The 22,947-nt window shown below is 35.6% G+C and overlaps 6 protein-coding genes across 8 annotated transcripts; 3 read left to right on the plus strand and 3 right to left on the minus strand.

The window, feature by feature from the left end:
* Positions 1 to 544: 544 nt before the first annotated feature.
* On the minus strand, positions 545 to 1,789 carry LOC124646022. 3 transcript variants are annotated; one of them, XM_047186037.1, is made up of 5 exons: positions 1,693 to 1,789; positions 1,257 to 1,465; positions 942 to 1,092; positions 692 to 782; positions 545 to 601 (listed from the first exon to the last, which is right to left on the minus strand). In XM_047186037.1, the coding sequence occupies exons 2-5, from the start codon at positions 1,452 to 1,454 to the stop codon at positions 562 to 564; spliced, it is 480 nt and encodes a 159-aa protein (XP_047041993.1). In that variant the 5' UTR covers positions 1,455 to 1,465; positions 1,693 to 1,789; the 3' UTR covers positions 545 to 561. The 3 variants fall into 3 exon arrangements, with proteins under 3 accessions (XP_047041993.1, XP_047041994.1, XP_047041992.1); XM_047186038.1 differs by lacking the exon at positions 1,693 to 1,789 and adding an exon at positions 1,586 to 1,601; XM_047186036.1 differs by lacking the exon at positions 1,693 to 1,789 and having other exon boundaries at positions 1,257 to 1,566.
* Positions 1,790 to 2,576: 787 nt separating this feature from the next.
* Positions 2,577 to 4,846, plus strand: LOC124646045 (ultraviolet-B receptor UVR8). The gene is made up of 3 exons (XM_047186067.1): positions 2,577 to 2,767; positions 2,887 to 3,751; positions 4,284 to 4,846. Exons 1-3 carry the CDS (start codon positions 2,750 to 2,752, stop codon positions 4,511 to 4,513), a joined length of 1,113 nt encoding a protein of 370 aa, XP_047042023.1. The 5' UTR covers positions 2,577 to 2,749; the 3' UTR covers positions 4,514 to 4,846.
* Positions 4,836 to 6,894, minus strand: LOC124646046 (coiled-coil domain-containing protein 43). The gene is made up of 4 exons (XM_047186068.1): positions 6,699 to 6,894; positions 6,409 to 6,630; positions 6,135 to 6,280; positions 4,836 to 6,008 (listed from the first exon to the last, which is right to left on the minus strand). Exons 1-4 carry the CDS (start codon positions 6,861 to 6,863, stop codon positions 5,936 to 5,938), a joined length of 606 nt encoding a protein of 201 aa, XP_047042024.1. The 5' UTR covers positions 6,864 to 6,894; the 3' UTR covers positions 4,836 to 5,935.
* Positions 6,895 to 7,421: 527 nt separating this feature from the next.
* Positions 7,422 to 9,150, plus strand: LOC124646229 (proteasome subunit alpha type-7-1). Its single transcript, XM_047186338.1, has 3 exons — positions 7,422 to 7,616; positions 7,701 to 8,171; positions 8,911 to 9,150. Exons 1-3 carry the CDS (start codon positions 7,515 to 7,517, stop codon positions 9,085 to 9,087), a joined length of 750 nt encoding a protein of 249 aa, XP_047042294.1. The 5' UTR covers positions 7,422 to 7,514; the 3' UTR covers positions 9,088 to 9,150.
* A 32-nt stretch (positions 9,151 to 9,182) lies between these two features.
* On the minus strand, positions 9,183 to 10,747 carry LOC124646230. The gene is made up of 6 exons (XM_047186339.1): positions 10,352 to 10,747; positions 10,102 to 10,252; positions 9,921 to 10,019; positions 9,789 to 9,846; positions 9,430 to 9,706; positions 9,183 to 9,353 (listed from the first exon to the last, which is right to left on the minus strand). The coding sequence occupies exons 1-6, from the start codon at positions 10,745 to 10,747 to the stop codon at positions 9,183 to 9,185; spliced, it is 1,152 nt and encodes a 383-aa protein (XP_047042295.1).
* Positions 10,748 to 11,109: 362 nt separating this feature from the next.
* LOC124646126 (protein FAN-like) lies at positions 11,110 to 20,507 on the plus strand. The gene is made up of 13 exons (XM_047186205.1): positions 11,110 to 11,288; positions 11,646 to 12,237; positions 12,707 to 12,778; positions 12,984 to 13,186; positions 13,261 to 13,504; positions 14,004 to 14,126; positions 14,262 to 14,523; positions 15,033 to 15,450; positions 15,528 to 15,616; positions 15,731 to 15,863; positions 17,305 to 17,512; positions 18,489 to 18,633; positions 20,242 to 20,507. Exons 1-13 carry the CDS (start codon positions 11,275 to 11,277, stop codon positions 20,340 to 20,342), a joined length of 2,604 nt encoding a protein of 867 aa, XP_047042161.1. The 5' UTR covers positions 11,110 to 11,274; the 3' UTR covers positions 20,343 to 20,507.
* Positions 20,508 to 22,947: the final 2,440 nt, after the last annotated feature.

Raw genomic sequence — 22,947 nt, forward strand, 5'->3', positions numbered from 1 at the left:
AATCACGCAGCCGGCATCGGTTTGCGATATATTTGAACACGTACGTACCGAAGGAACGACTACAGACAGAATTTACGTAAAAAGGGAAAATATGATGTAGGCATCCAGAGACACATTACCACATCGCATTTCTTTTATTTGAAGTATTATATATAGCGTATATATGTATGTATCCCAAATCTGTTCACGGCCATTTCCGCGTTTCTAATAGGTTCTTTGTTTCCCGCGAGAAGGGTTTTGATAGATTTGTTACTATGAGAATCTGCCTGGTCCCACATCGGCTTTTCAGTGGATTGTCATCCGATGAGTATTTTAGTAACTGCCGAAAAAAATGTGGAGTGGACTTTTAGTTAAAACCTGGCTTTAGTTGTGACAAATCTAAGTAACAAAACACAATCACAAATACACCTGATATTGGAGGGAAAATAGCTGTAAAACCCAATTACTACTAAAGAGATAGTGAGCATAACTGGTGGCTTTTCTCTTCGGATTTATCTATCTTCAGAGCCTAATCAAAAAAGTGTTGGATGATAAAAATATACAGTATGTAAAAAAAAGTTTTTATTGTTTCTTAGCTAAGTCCTCTAAAGCTGCTGCTATCCTGAAACAAAACAAATAATAGGGCTTAGTTTTAAAATATTTCAACCATAAATAACATTAAATTTTAATGTGAATCTTGTTAGAAACTCACCTTGATAGTACTTCAATTTTCTGAATTTTATACTCTCTTTCAAATTCTAATTTGTCTCTTTCTATTTTGATAATCTCTTCATCGAAGGAGGCTGAAAAATAATTACCAGAAATATTTAGTAATAAATAACAAAATTACATAAACATTACATTCATTTCCATTACTTTATAATTTAAATATGAGCAAAAAGTAAAATTTTTATAATTTTCTGGATAAACTATCTCTAGCACAGTTTTTGAATCATAATTACCGCATCTTTTCTGAGGAGGTACATAATTTTCATTGTCTATGCTCTGTGATGCATCCCCACTTCCTTCTGAACTAAGTCCACCACTAGTGTCACAAAGAGACTGCTGTTTTAGAGCTCTCTTCTTTGTGTTTGATTTTAGATCACGCCAAGTCTACACACCAACAATTATTTTAGTACATTAAACATACAAAATCATAGTAGGTAAATTATTACTATTGCTGCTGTACTACTTATGTGTATTATTTGCAAGCAATGCAGTCTGTACATGATGAGGCAATACAGGCACTCCATCAACATAAGAACAAATTGTTTTACCTGTTTCCATTTATCAACAGATTTCACAGCTCCACCCATAGAGTTTAGCGTAGCCGTCAAGTCTTGCCATTGTGCCTCTAGATCTTCTCTTTCAAGTCCTGAATTGAGAAGCCCCTTGGCAACATCTGAATGTTCCTGCATGAAATCCATCAATGCAGTTACTTGAGCAGCTGTTGCATGCCTTTTAGATGATTCCATTTTCCTTCCACCTTTGCAAGCATATTTTCAGGATAAAAATAGGTGAATACTCGCTTTTCAATTCAATCAATGCTAAAATGCGGGCGCAACGTAACAATTAATGGCAATAGCTAACAATTTCATAAAGTTACCATGTTAAAAGGAGGTGTTCGAAGTTCACCAATATATAGATGGAAGTGGGAATATAAGTATTAATGCCACAAATTTAAAGTTTACGTTAAAATTATAATTTTCTCACCATTTCTCACAACACAAATACACAATGTTTACAAATAAAATAACTGACAAGTGTCAATGTCAACTGTCCAACTGGCTGGATAGTGTCAAAGTCATTATTCAAATTACAGTCTGCCCAATAAACTGTTACTGTTACAGCCTTTTTATCGTCCCACAGCTGGGCACAGGCCTCCTCTCACACGGAGAGGGATTGAGCATTAGGCCGCGTTTCCATTGACGCGGAGCGGGGCGGAGAGGAGCTTAGCGGTGCACAAATTGACCAATGACTATGCTTGAAATCTCCGCTCCGCTTCAATGGAAACAGTACGAGCGGGGTGGAGCAGAGCTGAGCGAATATTCATACATCGAGTTGGTGCAGTGCGGAGGACAGCGAGCATTGGGGTGCAGAGCGGAGGACAGCGGGGCGGCATGGAGCGGTGCGGAGCGGGGCGGTGCGTGACTCGCGTGCAGTGTGTCAGTTGTCTTCGTTACGTCACTAGGTGCATTCAAAATCTTCATCGCTCTTCTCCGCCCAGCTGCGCTCCTCTCCGCCCCTCTCCGCCCAGCTCCGCTTCAGTGGAAACACTGACCACTTTTCAGCGCTCTTCTCCGCCCCTCTCCGCCCAGCTCCGCGTCAATGGAAACGCGGCCTTAATCACCACGCTTGCTCAATGCGGGTTGGTGATTTCAGACTTTATAGTCCAGGTTTCCTCAAGATGTTTTCCTGCCCAATAAACTACATAGTTGAAAAGTATACAACATATTTTTCCATAAAATAAATTGGGGATTAAACCGCGCATCTAGACAAAATAAATTATGCCTGTCGTGTAATCATCATTCTCATTGTTTAATATTTTATTATTTTTTGTTTAAGGGACCTTGACCATCAAGGCATTTAGAAATCATCTGTCCTGCGATTGACATTAAATTTTGTGACATTTCTTAGCAGAACGACGAACATGTCAAATGTAGTTAAATAAAAACATAACCTATTTATATTATTATAATAACTGAATTAATTAATAAATACAGGGACTTAAAGAAAATAGGTCAATCAATATTCATAAATCGGTCTAAATATGGCTCTATGGTCTTGGGTAAGTAAGGATGGGGCAAATACATGCGTCTCATTACAAAATCCTGTTTCTAAGGAAATAAAGTACTATTAGTTCTCAGCTGTTATTTCTCATTAAAAACCTTGTATATGTGCTTTCAGGGTGCTAACTCACATGGACAACTAGGTGTAGGTACTGCAAGTGAGCAAGTGGAAAAACCTACCAAAGTAGAAGTGCTCTTATATCAGACCAAAATAAAACAAATTTCTTGTGGAGGTGGACACACACTTCTGATAGATGACGAGGGGAAACTTTACTCTTGTGGATGGAATTCAAAACTCCAGCTAGCAAGAGAAACAGAAGTACATAATTTTGAAAGAACATGGGCTTTGAGTGGCATTAAATTTACAAATATTGTATGCGGATGGGACTTCAGCTGTGGAGTAACAGATGACCATTTCTTGATTGTATGGGGTTCCAATGCTTTTGGGCAACTGGGTATACCATCAACACCTAAAGAATATTTTTCAGATATAATGAAGCCAATAAGACTTCCAGTGAATGCTGTTCTGGTTTCTATGGGTCTAAGGCACACAGCTATAGTTAACTCCAAGGGTGAAGTGTGGACTACAGGAGGAGGCAGGCATGGTCAACTTGGGTTAGGAAACGAAATTTTGTCCTCTGACAGGTTCCAGAAAGTGGATGGTGTGGGTAAAATTTCTCACATAGCATGTGGCCAAAACCATACAGTAGCGTGGTGCTCTGAGGAGAGAGCACTTTATGTATGGGGAGATAACAAACATGGCCAGTTGCTGCTGTCTTCAGAAAAATATAAAAAAATATTCAAACCTAATAAAATAGATATAGGTATAAAACAGGGAGTTAAAAAGTTATTAAGTGGTTGGACTAATGCGTTGTTATGGTTAGAAGATGGTACTCTTATAGCTTGGGGCAGGAATAACTGTGGACAGCTTGGCACTGATAAAGCAGTGCCTTCAGGAACATTCACACATATCAAGTTACCAGGTTAGTGCTAACTGTTCAGATGTCCAAAATGCTTGCCAAGAGAATACATTTACTTACAGACTCAAAAAAGGGTATATAGATATTAGAATATTTAAATAATAACCTTGTAACAAAGATAGTGATGTAAAATGAAAAAAAAACGATTTGTTTTCTTTCACTTTATTGAAAAAAAACATGAAAAAAAACTTTGCATCGTTGTTTTTTTTCTAGCCTACTTTTTAGTTCAATTTTCAAAATTTCCCTTTCGTTGAGTTAATATCAATGAATGTTGCCAATATTTTCATGAAATTTGGTTCTGTTTTATCAGAAAAGTACCGTAGATTCAAGAATAAATCTAAGACTATTATGTAACCTTAAGTATTAATCTTTAACGGTAAATGCCCTAACAATTTTAGAGTTATTATACTCTTGAAAAAAACAAGGCCCAGAAAAAAAACAGTTTTTTATCTGGTTTTTTTTCAAGGTGTTTTTTCACACTAGAAAAAAAACGTTTTTTTTGCAACACTAAACAAAGACAATAAAAAAATTTCAGATGGCAGACAAGTGCAAGATGTTGCAGTGGGATCAGAGCACACCATTTGTCTAGCAACAGACAACACCCTGTGGGCATGGGGATGGAATGAGCACTTCAACACAGGCATTGATATTGGCAACAATGTCCTGCAACCTACTCTAGTGCCTTTAGAAATAGATGAAGACTCTAAAATTACACAAATATTTGCTGGTGGTGCTCAAAATTTTATCATAGTTGATAATGATTAACTGTAAACTATCAATTTACTTAGCAATCTGTGATAGGCCACAAGATGTTGTTACGTAAACATGTCATCAGATGACTCATGCTAGTCAATGCAACATAATTTTGATTACAATTTTAAATTGTTTTTAAATGCATTTTTTTGCAAATATTATTATTGAGTTAACTATTTTACATGCATATTTGAACTTATTTACTGTGATTTTGTGTTTTCTACATATTACTAGAATAGGTCTTATTTGAACAAGAACGCCTTTTCATATTATGTTATACAGAAAGTAAATGTATTTGTTGTTGTGATACTTACATATAAATAAAACAATATAGTATATTACATACACATGTGATTTTATTGAATTATAACACATGTATTGCATTATAATAAATAACAACTATGATAATGACTAAAAGCATAATAAATTTGTGTACAGTGAAATATGAAAATATTATGGAGAAAATGAAATTAATAATTACCATTGGGGGCTATATGGCATTAATTACATTCACCTTTTACTGTACACATTCACTATTTCAATACAGAGGTATAAAATACTGCAGTGACAGAAGATATGCCCAAATATACAAACATCACTTAATTTTAATATTATTAGTGCTGCCTAAAGTTAAGCGACATTTGAATATTTCGGTATTAGCAATGTTGATATTTGTAGTCTAAGTATATTTATGTTAATAATTACATGGTATTTTACTATTTTACCCTTTTCTGTTGATGGATAAAAACAATACAAATAATAATAAATTACTCAAAATTTTCATTATATTCAGCTTATTAAACTCAATTTACATGAAAACAGTTCTCAAAAGTTGTGTCATAAATTATTTTTTTTGTTTCAATTTTGAAAGTAGTAAAATGTAAAAAGAATTGTGTATGGTCAATAATGCAACTAATAACTGAAAATAGTTCATACAAGAAGGAACAAATTGAGCACCATTCATTAATAAGTTGTGTTCCAAGAGTACACAATTCAGTAAGGAAGTTTCAAGTACATTTTAAAATTTAATAACAATTGTACATAATGATAAGACAGGAAACTTTACCATATAGATCAACATATTAAAATTCACTCGTACAAATAATTAACAATTATTATGTCAACAAGTTCATTATTACATTGGATCAGCAATTTCATATAAAAGTAATAGAAAACAAAGAAACTTCCCAAATTGTTATTCCAGCAATATTTTTGCAAAATTAAAATGGTTGATATCTGTATTAGTTGCAAATGACCATTTTCATTAAACTAAACAGATTGCATCATATAAAAAACAGATTAAACATACTAAGACACATGGGTATATGATTGTTCAGCTTGCGTTTGTGCAATATTGAGCAATATTAACAGGACTTTAATATCACATTCACAAAGCAGAGTTGAACAGCCAAACATATTCATTCTGATAGTTCGCTACCTTTTCCTTTCACCTTTCTGTGTCTTACGTTTTTCTTTTTTCTCTTCCTTTAGCTGCTTTTGTTTTTCTCTGAAATGCAAAAATAGATATTTGATTATATAGTAATAAACTAAGGTTGTAATAATACTGAAATCTGATATAGATTAAGACGTGTCAAGGCACCTAAACAAGTTATAAAGCAAGAAAGATGTATACCTATCTTCTTTGTCTTTTTCCTTCTTCTTCTGGGCATCAAGTCTGGCTTGTTCACGGCGCTCTCGAGCTGCAGCTTGAACATCTGCAGCATTTGTATTCTTTACTAAGTCCGGACCAACAGCCTCTTCTTCTTGCACAACGTCTTCCTGAAAAACGAATAGGGAATTTGTCAGTAGCAAAAAATATCGTACTAAATAGCATGGTATGGTGAATTTATAACCTCTTCCAAGTTCTTAAGTAGTACTTTTAGTAGTTACTATTGTTTATTAGGTACCTCATTGTCAGAGAGCTGACTATACTGAGACAGTATTGCTTCACGAATCTTTTTTTCTTCTTCGGTGTATTCTCGTCGAGTTGTTGTAGCTGGAGCTTGAGATTCTAACAATTTCGCTAGTCGAACATCTACATCTGTTACTGGCTTTGGGGTTTCTTCTTTCGGCCGGCATGATTCCCATTTCTCTATAATCTCATCTATGTGAGTTGAAATGTCCTTTTCCTGTTGATTATAGCATTAAATTAGAGAAATAGATGTGTAAACCATGCCTAGTACCAGTTGATACTTACCACTATCTCAGAAAGTATGCCTTCTAAAGCGTCTTTTTTCTCATCCACACTGTCTTCGCTTTCTAAAATACCTGATATGTATGATCCGAATACTCCTTCGTCAGTTTTAAGCGATCTCAACTTTTCACTCAGCCACGGCTCAAAGTCGCTAGTAGCCGCCGCCATATTGCCTAAGTTTTTTGGATTTCAAAATCTTTGACATTTTTCTATTGACGGTTTCGATTTTACTAATAGCAACATTCATTTGACAATAATTTACCCTCAGATTAATGATTTCGTCAAAATGTATCTTGAAATAATTGCAGAAAACTTAAAAATTGATATTAGTTAAATCATGTAGCTGTACAAAACGAAAAGTATTTAAAATATGGGAACGCTGCGCTTAAACAAAAGCACGTTGTAGATCAACCAATACATTTTATATTTCTGAACGATTTTTTTATCGAAATACCGTTGTCATCCTGGGAGTAGTGATGCCCTCATAATCGATTTTAACACAACATCGATAAGGCTAACATGCATGCAGTCATTCTCAATTTTTCAACCGTCAGATAACTTTCATCTGAAGAATGTATTTAACTTTTTAACAGCTTTTATATAGAAAAAATAACAAAACGCAAAGTTGCAAGCAAGTCAATGTATATTTGTGGGAAACGATTAAAAGCCATGATGTTGTCGATTTGTTAATCGATTTCAGTCATTCGAGTAGTAAAATAAAAGTGTCATCGTCTGTATACATCACTATAAAGTTTGCGGCGAGTGAATAGTTTACTGAGAGTGATTTGTAAAATATTTGTATTCTAACTAAACAAGAAAATGTCTGCGAGATACGACAGAGCTATTACCGTATTTTCACCAGATGGTCATTTACTTCAAGTAGAATATGCACAGGAAGCCGTACGCAAAGGATCGACAGCGGTACCTATTTGAACATTATTGGTTATACGAGATCTGCTTTTTATGCATGTATTTCAATTGTTGCAACCTATTTTCTTCTTTCAGGTCGGTGTCAGAGGCGCTGATGTGGTCGTCTTAGGAGTTGAAAAGAAATCAGTGGCAAAATTGCAAGAAGAAAGGACTGTGAGAAAGATCTGTCTTCTGGATGACCATGTCGTAATGGCATTTGCCGGATTGACTGCCGATGCAAGAATCCTCATCAACAGGGCCCAAATTGAGTGTCAGTCGCATAAGTTGACTGTTGAAGATCCTGTAACTTTGGAATATATCACTAGATACATAGCAGGACTTAAACAGAAGTACACTCAAAGTAATGGTCGTCGACCTTTCGGTATTTCTTGTCTGATCGGGGGCTTCGATTACGATGGTTTCCCTCACTTGTTCCAAACTGAGCCATCAGGTATTTACTATGAATGGAAGGCTAACGCTACGGGTAGATCAGCAAAGACTGTAAGAGAATTCTTAGAGAAGAACTACACTGCCGATGAAGTTGCAACAGAAAATGGTGCTGTTAAGGTAAATATTGTACCAGGTGTTTTACTATCCTATATACACACAGGAGCACTTTGACACCTAACACTCAACAAGTTACTTAATACATGCCTTTATGTTTATTTTAGATTGTAGTTAGTTTATAGCTTGATTTAAAACTAGGAGGCAATTTTAAGGTATTTAAAATTTTAAATGTATTCAGGTCTATTTACAAAATAGCCATAACACTTATGAAGTAATATTGCACACACTACCTATAGATACAATACATTTTAGAAAAGATGACGAGTATTCTAACAGCAAACCTTATTCTAAGAAAGAAAGCCTATTATTATAAACTTGCATAGCATTTACCTGGACATCTATAACTGCTATAGAAGCGTTTGTTGCCCGTGGTACTACCAATAGTACTAGCAGTAGTACCACGGGCAAATTTTTCTTCCCGTAGTACTACCAAGCGGTCTGGTAGTACCACGGGCAACAAAAAACTACCCGTGGTACTACTGTCAATATTTTAGTTTTTTTTCAACCCTTTTATTGTCACAGTTGATATTGACATCCTAGAAAGAGAATTGAAATATATATTTTTTTAATGTGGATATATTTTGGTACTGTTTCGTAAATAGGTTTGGTAACCCTAAAATATAACTACTTTGTTTTTTGATGAAGATAGAAGATTTCATTCCTTTACTTTAAATTTTTGGGAGTTTCATTGCATGCCCAGTTTTGCAATGGTTTTAATAATTATTTTTCCATGTTTCAGCTTGCCATTCGTGCTCTACTTGAAGTGGTTCAGTCTGGACAAAAGAACCTCGAAATAGCAGTCATGAGGCGTGGCCAACCAATGCAGATGTTGGACTCTGATACCATCAGTTCATATGTGTCCATTATAGAAAAGGAGAAGGAGGAAGAAGCAGAGAAGAAAAAACAGAAGAAGTAATAACATAGTAATGTGTTACACTTTTCTATATAATAACTAATACATGTTTTTAAGGAAATTAAATACGAGTTTTCTTTTAACTTCATTTTAAATACTTAAGAATTAAGTAGATCTATGGTTTTCGAGATCTGAGAATATAATTCTTTCAAATCAGATCCGCACTCTTGGTTGGGTCCTCTATTTATCATGATATCATTGAACATTTGGTCCCATTCTCCATGGTAGTGATCAGAGTTTTCATTATTTTTCTGAAAAACATTTGATAACTAAAGTGAAACATTATTTTGCTGCAATATAGATACTTTGAGAAGGTGGAACTTTGATAATGAAACAAGTGCTTACCTCAGCCTTGTAGACATCATCAATGTGATCATTGCTTATTGAGGGTAGAACACAATTCAGAGAATTGTGATCAATTTCTTTACCATCTATCTTTCTTGCTATGCCTTGATCTGTGTCATTGTCAATGTTAAACTCTGCTAGTAATTCAACACCAGAGTTGTCTCCAGAAGGTTCCGGATCAAGTTCAGGCATGCTAAGAAACTGAGCTGGGAAATTATCATTGTTCTGTTGACATGCTTCATCAGAAAAATTCATCAAGCTATCTTGAGATGTTTCTCTATAAAAAATGAACAATTAAATACATAATTGTTCAATACGCCACCTTAGTATCAGAACAAGTATGCAGTATGAAAGTTTACCTGTATGTGCTAGTGTCTTCAGCAATTGTGGGCTCATTTTGAGGAGCTGGGACATTAGCTGTGGAAAGGAATGGATCAGAAGGATGTAAGGATTGGACATAAATAGGTGTATAAAGAGTAAGGACAGTAAACCTGGGTCTGGCAACACTTTTTCTGTGTTTGCATTATCATTGGGTATCAACCAGTCAAATTCAATATTCTCTTCATCTTCACAGTAATCATCTTGTGAATCTGTAAGGTTTAGAACATATTCATGTAATTTTTTAAAATTCAGTAACTGTTGCTCTAGTCTCAAAACAAACAAGATGGTTACCTTCACATTCAAACTTAAGATTACAAAAGTGCTTTGGTGAATTTTGTACAAATAAATCCTGTGCTGCTTTCTTCAAAGCCATGCGTAGAGCACGGCGAGCCTTTTGCAGTGGTGTCAAGTAAAGCAATTGTTCAACATTGCTATAGAGATTCTGCAAACAGTATTAAATTGTAAGGTAAGTACTTATCCCTGCATATTATACAAAGAAACAATATTGGTCTTCCTTGATACATAGTTAGGAACTGTATACCTTAGGTTTAAAATTTCTTTTCATAGCAAGAGCTTTCCTTGTTATTTTGTTAAGTAACTCGGGTTTACCATACTGAAAGTAGTCATGAACATATTCATGCATATATGGGTTACTAGAATTACATAAAGGATCCTGCAAATGTGATGTAACCTTTCGAAACCCGTACAGGTTGAGCTGCCTAACAAAGCTTGAAATATTAGTGGTTTTAAATATTGAGTGGTCGCATTGTAAATAGTTATGAAGGATGCGATAGTTTAGCAATATAGTTCTACCCGTTCCACCCCACAGAATAGCATCTGTTCGTAAATTTAATAAATACCACAGTTTCTGAGGAAAACGCATTTGAAATATTGCATTTTTATCGTCTTGCATGTTTGATAAAGTTAATTTTAACATCTGAAAATGTTTCACACACCAAATCGCAAATTGAAAAGTCGCGCCAAGTCAAATAAAATGCCATGTCATGTTTAAAAATCAGCTGTCAAACAATAGAATAATGAACCACAGATGTTCAATTAGGGGGTAAAAACCAGTCAGCTGATAATATTATGGATAAATGGAATAAATCATAAATTCATATTATGGAAGTAATATAGATAGTCGTCGTAGAGAGAGACGCCGCCCATACCTATATCTCATGCGAAGTGATTTCTCTTGTGTGTTTGGTTTCTGGACCTTCCCTTCCAGGAGTTACCAACCTAAGAAAACCGAACTTACTGTCAATGTGACATTATCATGTCAGAATTTGACATTGGACAGCACATTTCAACATCTGGAATCAAACAAAGCGGTAAACAATAAACAAGGCGAAAGTTCTGTCTGTTTATTTATACCGCGCCGATTAAAGTATTATTAAATTAACTGATGAAAGTTGTGTTACTAGAATTATCGGAGTGTCTATTTCAGGAAATTCCATTTTCAAGATGGACAAGTCGAGGTAAGATTTATATCTGAATAATCTACCTACATTTGTTTCTATGGCTTACTGAAATATCTCCTGCCTGAACGAAATGACTCACTCGGCATTGTGCAATATTGTAACGGTCTCAATGCAAAGTGGTGTTATAAATCTTTTAGTAGGGCAAAATCTGTAGAGCTAATCTTTAAATGACTTTCTACCAATCAATAATAATCGTAAAATAGCTAGTAGTAGGTATTGAATGGTAAAAAGTAGTTTACATAAATCAATGTAATACTGTATGTAAACATATCATTTACACTTCAAAAAGTAACTTTGTATGTAAGTTATAATTTTCGATTATTCTGCCTCTGTTTGTAATAACCTGTTTTACAGGTTTTCAATGTTGCTATTGGAACCTGGAGAAATATATTTCGAAGATTTTTCTTGTACCCTAAATGATGATAAATTGAAGAACGAGAATGCTAAGCAAGGACGGTTGAAACTATGTTCCAAGTCCCTGGTATTCGAGCCCAGGGATTGGGTGTTCCCTCTCATCAAAATGCAGTTCAAAGATTGTGCTGATATCTCAATAGTTGATGAAAACAATAATGTCATCAGAGTTAGAATGAAGATGTATGCTGAAATGCTTGAAGAGAACATACTGGCACCATACAAATTTATTTATGAAGATAAAGACTTTTATGTTTTCTTTGACTTTGCATCAGCCGATGAATGCTTGAGCCAGATGCAGCAGTTGCAAAGGGCTTCCACTCTCCACGCTCCTGAACATAATAGCATGATAGCTACGATCCTCCACTCAAGGTACATGAGGATGGAGTTTGACCCAGTCATGATGGATGACTTTACTGAACAGATTGTATGTGAACTACAAGCTGAGAAGATATCCCCACTTGTCAGACATCAGGGCAAGCTGGCTTTGACCCCAACTACAATATACTTCCAGCCATTCAGTAATGTTGAGGGTGTAGGTATTATTATTCAATTATTACTCATACTTATCACACATAACAGTAGCATTTATATTATGAAGCAATTAATACAATTAATGGTAAAACAATCAGTGACTAAATGGCAATTGTTTGTTAGTTTTCAATGTAAAAACAAGTTTAAAGTTATTTAGGTTATTCATTTTTAATCATAAAAATAATGAAAATATGGAAAAACTGATTAATTTTTGGTGGAGATATAAAACAGGATATCAGGCCTATTAATGATTAAAATATGTAGTATACAGTAATATTTGAGCCTTATTATGTAATTGCTATAAAGGGAGTGGGGTGACACATGCTTTCAGCTCTGTTTACTTAGATACCACTATCAACATTGAATGTTGACTCAACTATAGCAGTGTGTATATCAAGATTTAATATTCTATTGTTCTGTGAAACTACAGTTATAATGATAAAGTTAATGCTTTGTAATATTATTTTCAGAGTCCCATTCTTAAGTTGAAACTGGGCCACTTACGAAGGATGTACAAAAGAAGATTTTTACTAAGGCAAGTTGTATGTATCTGTGTTTTATGTACTTATTTTTTTGCAGTAGATTGTATTATAAATTAGAGTAGAATGGTTTGGGCATGGTAGATATTTGTGACATTTTGTAAACAGATCACTACCCATTTGTTTTACTAAAACCTACTTTTGAATGATTGCTTTTTGTTTTTATTTTAGAAAAGAACAAAATCATAATTTCTAAATATTGTTTCAGGGGCTAGAAATATACAGTGCAGAAGAGAGCTCAGTTCCTCACATATATGTGACATTTCAATCTGAAAGAGACAGAGACAGAATATACAAGATTCTAGAAGATTCTCCAAATGTACAGTTGGAGAAGGTGCACACTGAAGAAATGACATTACAGTGGCAAAATGGACTTGTATCAAATTATGATTATTTGATGTATTTAAATTGGTATGTACCTGCATAACACCACAATTTTTTTACCTGAAAATTATGTATTTTTATTATTTTAATATTGTTTTCAGCCTTGCAGATAGGAGCAAGAATGATCTCACCCAATACCCAGTATTTCCCTGGGTAGTTGCCGACTACACTTCAGAAACTTTAGACCTAACTAACCCAGACACATTCAGGGACCTCTCGAAACCAATGGGAGCCCTAAACCCAGACAGACTGGAGAAACTCAAAGAAAGATACTATGAAATGACTGAACCGAAATTTTTATATGGATCTCATTATTCGGCTCCTGGCCTTGTTTTATTTTATTTAGTAAGTTATCTTATTACATATTTTCCTGGTAGCAGTTGTGACCTTTTCCTGATTTTCTTAGGTTGACCTTTAATGTATGTATGTTTGTGTCCGATTATCTCATGTTAGGCTGTACCGATTTCTATGCGGTGTTCAGCATAGTATTTCACAGACTTGGTAAAAAAATAGGTATATTAGTGAAAATATTTTTTTATTGTAAACAGTTTTTTGTTAAACCTCTTCATAATAAGACATTTAAGTTTTTGATACAATGTTCGAATGCTCTATAGGAGGCTATAGAACATTTTACAATATAAATTAGCGTTAAGTAGAGCGCAAACTCTTCATGGTCAACAAGCTTCTACCAAAGTCTGGTAATCAGTAACATCAATATTTAAGTTATATAAACGCGCATAATCCAATGAATGTATTTTAAAATGATAACTTTTCTTGTTACCGCCAATATGCTAATTATATTGTGCAAGAACTTGTGAATTAAAAACTTGATCTCGATTTTCAGGTGCGGAAATACCCTAAATATATGCTGTGTTTACAAAACGGTAGATTCGATCATCCAGATAGAATGTTCAATTCTGTTAAAGATGTTTATAACAATTGTTTGAGGAATATGTCGGATTTTAAGGTAAATAACAAAGTTAAGGAAGTCTAATACAAAGTCTCGAAACCTAGTACTATCAATATAATATTTTTTTGTACACCAAATTGTTTATTGGTCCAAAACATACCTGCTTTCTCAAAAAAAAAAAAATGTTTTCAGGAATTAGTACCCGAGTTCTACGACACAGAGGGAAAAGGGGACTTTTTGGTGAATCAATACGAAATCAATTTCGGCGAACGACACGATGGGAGTAAAGTTAACAATGTAGCACTACCACCATGGGCCTCGTCCCCTGAAGACTTTGTACTAAAACTGAGAGAAGCCCTGGAGTCAGAATATGTATGCAAACACTTGCATTTATGGATAGACCTCATATTTGGGTACAGACAACGCGGCGAGGAGGCCGTCAAGGCTTACAATGGTGTGTATTAATAGATCGCTTTAAACATCGACCTTGAAGGTTTCACTTGTCATGCTTTAACTATCATTAGTGAAGGTTGGATCATAAGATAATCCACATAAATAAAACATTCACTTCTGACGATACAAATACTCTGAACAAAATATACAGGTGAATATAATATGTCGCCATTTGAATATGAGTCACGATACTACTACGTGAAGTGCGCGATAAATATAAGATAAAAGCCCGGTTTGATTAACGTAATCAAGTCTCTTTTTATCTACAAATCGATTTACATTGTTTAATGTCATCTGTACAATCACTTCGCACTACAAATTGCCTGTATTTATTAACTGAAGTGGCCAGTATAAATATTCTCTGCAGCGTCTTAATGGCAAAATAAAAATAGTCTTAAACGCATTACGCGATCTAGTTAAAATGATCATTCCTTTTCATTTCTAGCTCAGTATGCTAGTAGTAAATGTGTTAAAAAAACATTCTAAAAAAAGTTAACATTTCAATTGCAGTGTTTCACCACGTGTGCTACGAAGGAGCGGTCAATCTCGAATGTATTTACGATATGAACGACAGGCACGCACTAGAGGTGCAAATAATGGAATTTGGACAAGTGCCAAAACAACTCTTCACTAAACCGCACGTTAGAAAAATAACACCGCACATTGCGAAGCCCCTGTCTTATTTAGACGACTATGTTTCTTATAAGATGGAATGTATCGATGTGTTGCAACTGCATAAAGGAGCGGTGACGTGTGCTATTCGGTGTGAGAACAGGGTCATTTCTGTGGGAAAGGATGGCACTCTCAAAGTATATGACACAGTACAAAGGAAGCAAATAAGGAGCGTTATTTTGAGTTCAACGCCTCTAAGCTCGTGTGTGATGGTCGATGACAATACCGTAGCGGTTGGCTCATGGGACAATGAAATGTAAAGTTATTTTCGTATCATAATCGTATGACTGTTGTATACGCTTTCAGTACTAAACTGTTAACCCTAACTTACAGATATTTATATGACGTAGAGTACGGCAGAGTAGTGGAAAGTTTTCGCGCGCATGATGACTCGGTCAGCTGTTTGTTGTGGCTCGAAAAAGGTTTGTTTTGCTCAGCTTTTTACAGAATGACCTACTAATATTCTAATAATGTATTCTTTATAACTTGTTTTTGAATAAAACTGAATTAAATGAACAATTTGGTGTGTATTTTAGAACGCTTGTTGATATCTGGCGGATGGGACGGCGTGGTACGTGTTTGGGGTAATGTTGGCAGGACCGGACAAGCCCTTCGTGGATTAAAAGCAGAATTTGATCATGATGGAAAAATAACCAGTCTTACGTACAGGTAAAGCTTAAAATATACTTACCTACATGTATTAAAGCTAATGAGTTATTTCGTTTGCACGCTGTAATCTCAGGAACTACTGGACTGATTTGAAAAAAAAAAGTGTCAGTCAGCCTATTTATCGAGAAAGGCTATGGTTACTTTTTATCTGGGTGCAGGAAGTAGTTCTCTCAGGACGCAGGTGGAACTACATGCTAAATGTATAGTGTTATACATTGAAGAATTAATCTAGATCTAGACTTATATGGAAAACAATGAGATAGTTAAAAAGTCAAATAGTGTCGATTGGAGGTCACAACGGCTTGCCCAAAAACCGAATCTACTTTTACTATCAGTCATTCTTGGAGCGACTTCAATTTTGTATATCTATCTATCTAATCTTATATGTATTATGCAGAATAGATGGTCAAATATAGTCTGTATATGTCTAGGTCAGTGATACTGTCACAGACTGCATATATTTTTATGTCTAAACTAATCGTATAAAAAAAAAAACATTTATTGTTCGTCTTCGTTTGTGTGTCCTCTAGGCTCGAAACTACTGAACTGAAGTAGTGAAGGGTGGGCGTTTTGGGGACTGTCCTTTGTAATTTTTTTGACGTTCGAAAAGTGCTGTTTTGCAGCCAAGTTAGAATTAATGAGTTATGATTTTGATTTTAACAGCCTTGTAAAATACTTTGACTTTCGGAAAGCTTCATTATACTCGAGTAACTTGGTCTATATTTTGTCTGGGCAGGGGCAGAAGATCCCTCGGGATGCGGTTGAAACCAGGTCAAAACAGCTAGTTTCATATATCTTATATGTATTATGCAGATTAATTTGTTCAATAGTCTGTATATGTTTAGGTCAGTGATACTGTCACAGACTATATTCATTTTTATGTATATCATATGTGTAATCGCCGTTATGTGGTAACTTTGGTCTTTAGAACAAATTTAATGATCATTTTAGAAAGTTGCCACGCCAGATTTCGTGAGGATACGCGGTAAATAATTGTAGAAGGACCTACTTTGTTTGAGTTATAAATATTCATAGAAACTAAAAAATATGCTAAATTAGTTTTATTTCACATTTTTGACTGGATTATCCCGCGGTTTTACCTGCATCTTGAAGGATCTACTTAACACACCGGGATAAAAACATACTTACCTACTTACTAAAATAAAGCTACTCACATGAGTACTTTTTCTCGACAAAAAATATAAAAATGACAGCATTGCCTAAAACCAATTACATCTAAAATGCCTTAGCTATTTCATCGTAACATGTATACAAACAAAAAATATCATATTGTATAGTAAATATTACAGTAAATCCAGGACTTTGTAGACATGAAATCTTCAACATCAACACACAACAAACCTTCTCTCTACATACCCACCTCCCACAAACAAAAAAAAAAAATGTTCCAAAATTAAAAAAAAAATCCTTATATTCCAAGGCGGCGTCGCCACGAGATCGACGTGATAGCTGGCACGGGAGATGGCGAAGTGTTTCTATGGGATTACACCACGAAGGAGCTTGTCAACAAGATGAGTGTGCATACCTCATCCGTCACCGGTGTCTGCTTCGTACCTTCGGGAGACAGGGTTGTGACTGCCTGCAGTGATGGCGATATGAGGGTCACTGATCTTAGTGTTTTGGATTCGGTGAGTTTGCTATTTAAAATAACTTATAATAATATCCCGAAGTGGGTCTTTGGGGCTACATAACCAAGGAGCTCGTCAACAAATTGAGTGTGCATACATCATCCGACACTGGCGTCTGCTTCGTACCTTCGGGGGACAGGGTTGTGACTGCCTGCAGCGATGGCGATATGAGGGTCACTGATCTTAGTGTTTTGGATTCGGTGAGTTTGCTTCTTTATATGACCTAATATTCCGAAATGGTCCTATTGGTCTACATGGTACCCCATATACCGACAAAATGCTTAGGTAAGTTTACTTTACGATATTTTAGGTCTGCCAGCTGAATATCATATAACGGCTACCTATAGGTCTGCCTGACCTCCACAATGCTTGGTTGTCTTTTGTTGACTATTGCCATCGGCAACAGCATCTTCCACTGTATTAGTTAAATTTTCGGTCCGTACTGTGAATTCCCTGCAGTAAAAGTATATTATTGGAGTAAAAACCTAGTGATACTTTACATTCATTTTTCTTTCTTTGTACGAAGTTTCTTATCTGGCTAGTAAGAAAACAATGACTATGCATTCTTAATATACCTGCATGAAGTCGTTAACTAAGTTTTATCAGTTCTTTTATACAAATTCTCCTTGGTTGTGTTGTTCTTTATCTCAATGTCTAAAAGCTTACTGGAAGAACACGGAAGTAGAAGATATCATCATTTTGACTCAGTAAGGACATTTTGACTGGCTGTGTAATCGAAAATATATCCTGAAATATAGGTCTCTTATTTTACTCTATCTATGTATATATTTTTCTATAGAACACTTAATTTTAATTTGCCAAAAATATCCTTTTTTACAAGCACCAGTTACTTTTTAGTCTAAATAGTGAGATACCCTATCTCGAATATATGATTGGTTCACAGGTTATGATACATTATTGACCATATCGTACAATAACCTGTGAATCGTCATTTAATTCCGTCTTTTGTCACCAGGTATATCAGAAACATATGCCGGAGGCTGTGACCTCACTGTGCTGGGACGGCGGCAGCGTGCTGTGGCTCGGCTGCGGCGACGGCTCGCTGCTGCAGTGGAACATGCTCACTGCCACGCAGACCAGTGAACACTCCGCTCATAGTGGTAAGTATGCCATCACCGTCTGATGGGCGTCACATGTGTACTATAGAACAGGGTGACTAAGGTTGATTTCCCCTTACGCTCATTTAGAAAGGTGAACGGTTGATGCTAAGTATCTCACTGAAACGCCAAACATGGATGGACTAGCTGCCACCAGCGGTTTCAAGAGATTCTCCTGAGAACTACCTACTTCGCGCACCGGGATGAAAATTATAGCCATCCTCGATAAATGGGCTATCCACACTGAGCGTGATTTATGACTTTATAATGTTAGTACGATAAGAGCTTAGGTTCTTGCGACATTTTTTTCATCAGCAGACGTCCCTGCATGTCTACTACTACAATTGGTACTTATGAAAAGTGGTTTAGTAGTTTAACATTTTGTCATGTGTTAATACAGTTATTAGAGATTTGATAGGGACACACGCCTGTGTATAAACTTTTAACATATTATTTTTGTGAGTCATCTCAATTTGTTGTGTAAAATGTTTTTCAAATAATTCATGGTCAAATAACCACAAACATTTGCAGAATTTACAGATTTTTGTTTCCTTCTCTGTAGAAGTTGTTGTTGAGAAGTTTATTTTTATATTGATGTAGGTACTATTTATTTGTTATGATTAAACATTGTGGATGAAAAATATAAACAAGTATTGTGAAACAAACAATCTCGAGTGACATTAGTCGGCTGGGGGATATTCCTCACAAAGTTTTTGTTACAAACTATGTTTCCGTGTCGCAGCTTGTCATTGTTAGGTATCATTATCATTTTTTCTTATTAGGCATTTATTTCTTTGCGTTTCATTAGCCACGTTGTACTAACTATCACTTTTCTTGAAAAGTGAATTAAAGTAATTTAAAGTCTCGTGCTGCATCAAGTTTGATATAGAAAAAAAAAACAAAGTATTGCAAAAAATCTTCTATTTAAACCTGCCTCTAAAATCGATAATATCGGTCGTACCGTAGGCAGAGAGAATACACGTGCTGTTAGAAAAACCATTAAAATTGAAGCGTGTGCTGTGCTGTTACCTAGTTCTAAATTTATTACAAAATAGAATGACGATATCCAAATTATATTTGTTTATGCCGACATAAATATTTTTACCGATCTAACAATTATGTCGCTCGGGATTTAGTTTTAATATTTAAATAAAATATTATAAAGCTGAAGAGTTTGTTTGTTTGTTTGAACGCGCTAATCTCAGGAACTACTGGTCCGATTTGAAAATTTCTTTTAATGTTAGATAGCCCATTTATCGAGGAAGGCTATAGGCTACTTTTTATCCCGGTATGGGAAATAGTTCCCACGGGATGCGGGTGAAACCGCTGGCAGAAGCTAGTATTTAAATAAAATATTTTGAATTTAATATTCATTGAAAAAATTATGCAGCTCGAAATATAACTAAGACATCTTTTTGGTCGATTGTACTTTTGCGTCCCGTACCTAAGCTGTTTTTTTTTTAATTACTCTATAAGACATGAACTTATCTGTAGCGTAGGTACTCATTACCTTTTTATTTATACCTGTGCCACTACTGAAAAAATAATATCTCCCCTATTTCATGAGTAGTTTTCCCCACGTTTTTCATTTTAAAATGTGTTTTGTTTCAGACTCCATCAACAACGTCTATTTCGACGAGATCTCAAAAACATTGATAACGGCCGGTGAAGACAAAATTATCAAGATCTGGGAAATTACGCGAAGTTCCTGACGGACGTGTTTCACACGCGCCCACAGTATTAAGAATCATGACAGATAATATTAATACTATTAAAAATTGTGATATTCGAACAATACGTAAAATACAGATTTATTTGTGTTATAATATAAAATGCAGAAATGAGACTATGTCCAATAAAGATTTATCGTTTTAGTACAAAGTGGTTTCATTTTTATACGAATAAAAAATCGCCCTTGCTAATTTAACAAAAGGTTTGTAGGAGTCTGTCCGTTGCTTGGTCCAATTTGAAAAAGTGCATATTTATTGCCCTAACTTCCGTTGCTAAGCAATTAGGACGGGCGGTCGGCGCGGCGCCTGACGCTCCGGCCGCCCCGGATTGGAAGGGCGGTGTCTGCATCGAACGTCACTACACATAGCTATGTATACCGAGCCTACGTTACGTATACTCGTACCTACACAAGCTATTAGGCAAGTACCGTAATCACCATAAAGTTAGAAGTCAAGGACGATTACATTCTACTCGTATGCATGCAACGTGCAAAATAAAATATCAAATGGATTTGAGTAAAGCTTTCTTTTTGGCACGAACAAGTATTTTTGTTTTGATACCAATTTATTCTTAGATATCCTAGTACCTACGCTATCAATGAAGCGTTTTGACAGTATCTACGTAAATTTGTTAATGTTTTATTAGACAAAATCAAATTCGAATCTGAAAAGACTTTAATGATGGTTCGTTCTTTGATATCATATAAATATTATTCAGGCATTGTGGGAAACCCAGTTTTTGGTCATGGACGTGGATGGATATAATGGAAGGGGGGACCACTAAAGAAACGAATGGATGGGCTGTGTGAAAGTCGATATGGTTAGAAAGAATGTTACTTGTGAGATGAAGGCAGATAGTATAGAAGTAGAACACATGCTGCGCCGACTCCAAATAAAATTGACATAAGGGCAGGAGGATGATGATATGGGAAACCGGGCTCCGAGAACTGGGTTGGGGACGTCAGATGGGCAGTCGCTGCCCCGTTGCACTGGAAGCTGACCCCAGCATAGGCGGGAAAAGGCAAAGCAGGTGATGATGGTAAGAAATCGTGAAAATTGCCTGGTGTAAGAAATTATGATACCTAACCATATACCATATTATTCCTACCTAAACCAGATGTAAAAAGCATAACGCTGCATACGATAACAGAGTAGGAAAAATGAAACTGGGTGACCTCGAAAACGTTCACTACTTATCTTCTGAACAGTTCCCTGGGAGCAGCAGACTGGGTAACTAAAATTATTGTAAGAATTAATATTAGGTTCAAGATTAGCTAATTTTTGATGGTGAAGGCCAAGTGGTATTACCTATTAGCTAGACAGCATCAGGTGCAGTGCTTTTAGGAGTATTTATTAGTGCTACATGCATTTGTTTTCGTGGATGTGTAGCCGAACAACAGCAAGGCATGTGGGATTAAGTTCTAAGTCAGTACTTACTTAGTGATATCTTTTATAGATAGGTACCTACGAATGTATAGTCTTGTTGTTCGTCTTTATTTAGAAGTATAAAGCCTGAAGCAGAGTGTAAATGTTTATTGATTACTTTTTCCCTACATACGACAAAACTATTGGAGTAAAGATGACATTGGAAGCTCCACTTCAATCCCGAAGTATAGTTTTGCGAAAATATCTATTGTGTGATTTCCTTCAGTGCAGTGACCACAGCTGTAGGTAGTTTTAGTTTGAATAAATCATAATATTATTGTCTCATGCACTGTCGCCGGACACTGCCCGTCGGTCGCCGCCTCCTAAGAATTTATCGTCACGTTTGATTTACTACCTAAGTACTTACTTACTATTTCCCTGAAAAGTAGGTGTTTTGCTACTTGAAGATATGAAACATATTTTATTTATTTATTTACGTTTTTGAATTCATCACGACATTGCTGTCTACTGTTGAATGTAGCTAATCCTTACCTCAATGAGTGTCAACTACCGATGTGATAGTTCTTGTGGGCAGTAGGTGAGTAAGTATTCACCCTCTGAAAGATTGCGCGAGATACAAGACTTTTATCTCACTTCGTTTGTTTTGCCCTTGTAGAAACTTAGACTTCTGAAAAGCGATAAGGAATCTGTATTTTAGCTGACTTGACTATTTTCTTTGTAAGTTACGTATTGGTCAAATCGAGGTCTAGCGTCTTATTCTGCGCTTGCGCCTATTATTATGGAAATTGTTATGACGTGTCTGCTTCCTTAGTATTAAACAGATGTTTTTTTTTTGTTTTCGATTTCAAGAACACACCTGTTAAAATGCTTTCTACACACATGCATACGAATATTTTAGAAATAAAAATAATAAAGAAGGCTCGGAACCGTTTGAAACCGTCAATATGTCAAAGCTGAATCATTGAAAGCGGCCATATTTGATTCAGATGAATCATTATAAACGGAAACATTTAAATTGTAGCATACAGCGTTCGGCGTTGTTACACACTACTTACATCGCAGCCTTTGTCGCAGCTGAAAATATGACGGTGGCGTGGTAATACCAATACTATGGTCAATCAACTGAAAGCCTTGTGACGACTAATGCTGAGATTTCCAAGAGCAATATCGCTGTCGTAGCTATACATAAGAAGTGAGTCGG

The sequence above is a fragment of the Helicoverpa zea genome, chromosome 3 (assembly GCF_022581195.2).
Source record: "Helicoverpa zea isolate HzStark_Cry1AcR chromosome 3, ilHelZeax1.1, whole genome shotgun sequence".
NCBI classification, from domain to species: domain Eukaryota; kingdom Metazoa; phylum Arthropoda; class Insecta; order Lepidoptera; family Noctuidae; genus Helicoverpa; species Helicoverpa zea.

Bases quoted from the DNA above. Each gene is read 5' to 3' on its own strand.
- LOC124646022 (XM_047186037.1), bottom strand. From the start codon at position 1,454: ATGGAATCATCTAAAAGGCATGCAACAGCTGCTCAAGTAACTGCATTG. The intron at 1,093-1,256 runs GTAAAACAATTT...GTTGGTGTGTAG, and splicing joins CTGTTGATAAATGGAAACAG to ACTTGGCGTGATCTAAAATC. The intron at 783-941 runs GTAATTATGATT...ATTATTTTTCAG, and splicing joins ACCTCCTCAGAAAAGATGCG to CCTCCTTCGATGAAGAGATT.
- LOC124646045 (XM_047186067.1), top strand. The intron at 3,752-4,283 runs GTTAGTGCTAAC...AAAAAATTTCAG, and splicing joins CACACATATCAAGTTACCAG to ATGGCAGACAAGTGCAAGAT.
- LOC124646046 (XM_047186068.1), bottom strand. From the start codon at position 6,863: ATGGCGGCGGCTACTAGCGACTTTGAGCCGTGGCTGAGTGAAAAGTTG. The intron at 6,631-6,698 runs GTAAGTATCAAC...TATAATCAACAG, and splicing joins GCATACTTTCTGAGATAGTG to GAAAAGGACATTTCAACTCA. The intron at 6,009-6,134 runs GTATACATCTTT...TTTGCATTTCAG, and splicing joins GAAAAAGACAAAGAAGATAG to AGAAAAACAAAAGCAGCTAA.
- LOC124646229 (XM_047186338.1), top strand. From the start codon at position 7,515: ATGTCTGCGAGATACGACAGAGCTATTACCGTATTTTCACCAGATGGT. The intron at 7,617-7,700 runs GTACCTATTTGA...TTCTTCTTTCAG, and splicing joins TACGCAAAGGATCGACAGCG to GTCGGTGTCAGAGGCGCTGA. The intron at 8,172-8,910 runs GTAAATATTGTA...TCCATGTTTCAG, and splicing joins CAGAAAATGGTGCTGTTAAG to CTTGCCATTCGTGCTCTACT.
- LOC124646230 (XM_047186339.1), bottom strand. From the start codon at position 10,747: ATGTTAAAATTAACTTTATCAAACATGCAAGACGATAAAAATGCAATA. The intron at 10,253-10,351 runs GTATACAGTTCC...TACTGTTTGCAG, and splicing joins AAAGAAATTTTAAACCTAAG to AATCTCTATAGCAATGTTGA. The intron at 10,020-10,101 runs GTAACCATCTTG...TAAACCTTACAG, and splicing joins TCTTAAGTTTGAATGTGAAG to ATTCACAAGATGATTACTGT.
- LOC124646126 (XM_047186205.1), top strand. The intron at 12,238-12,706 runs GTAGGTATTATT...TATTATTTTCAG, and splicing joins CATTCAGTAATGTTGAGGGT to AGTCCCATTCTTAAGTTGAA. The intron at 13,187-13,260 runs GTATGTACCTGC...TATTGTTTTCAG, and splicing joins TATTTGATGTATTTAAATTG to CCTTGCAGATAGGAGCAAGA.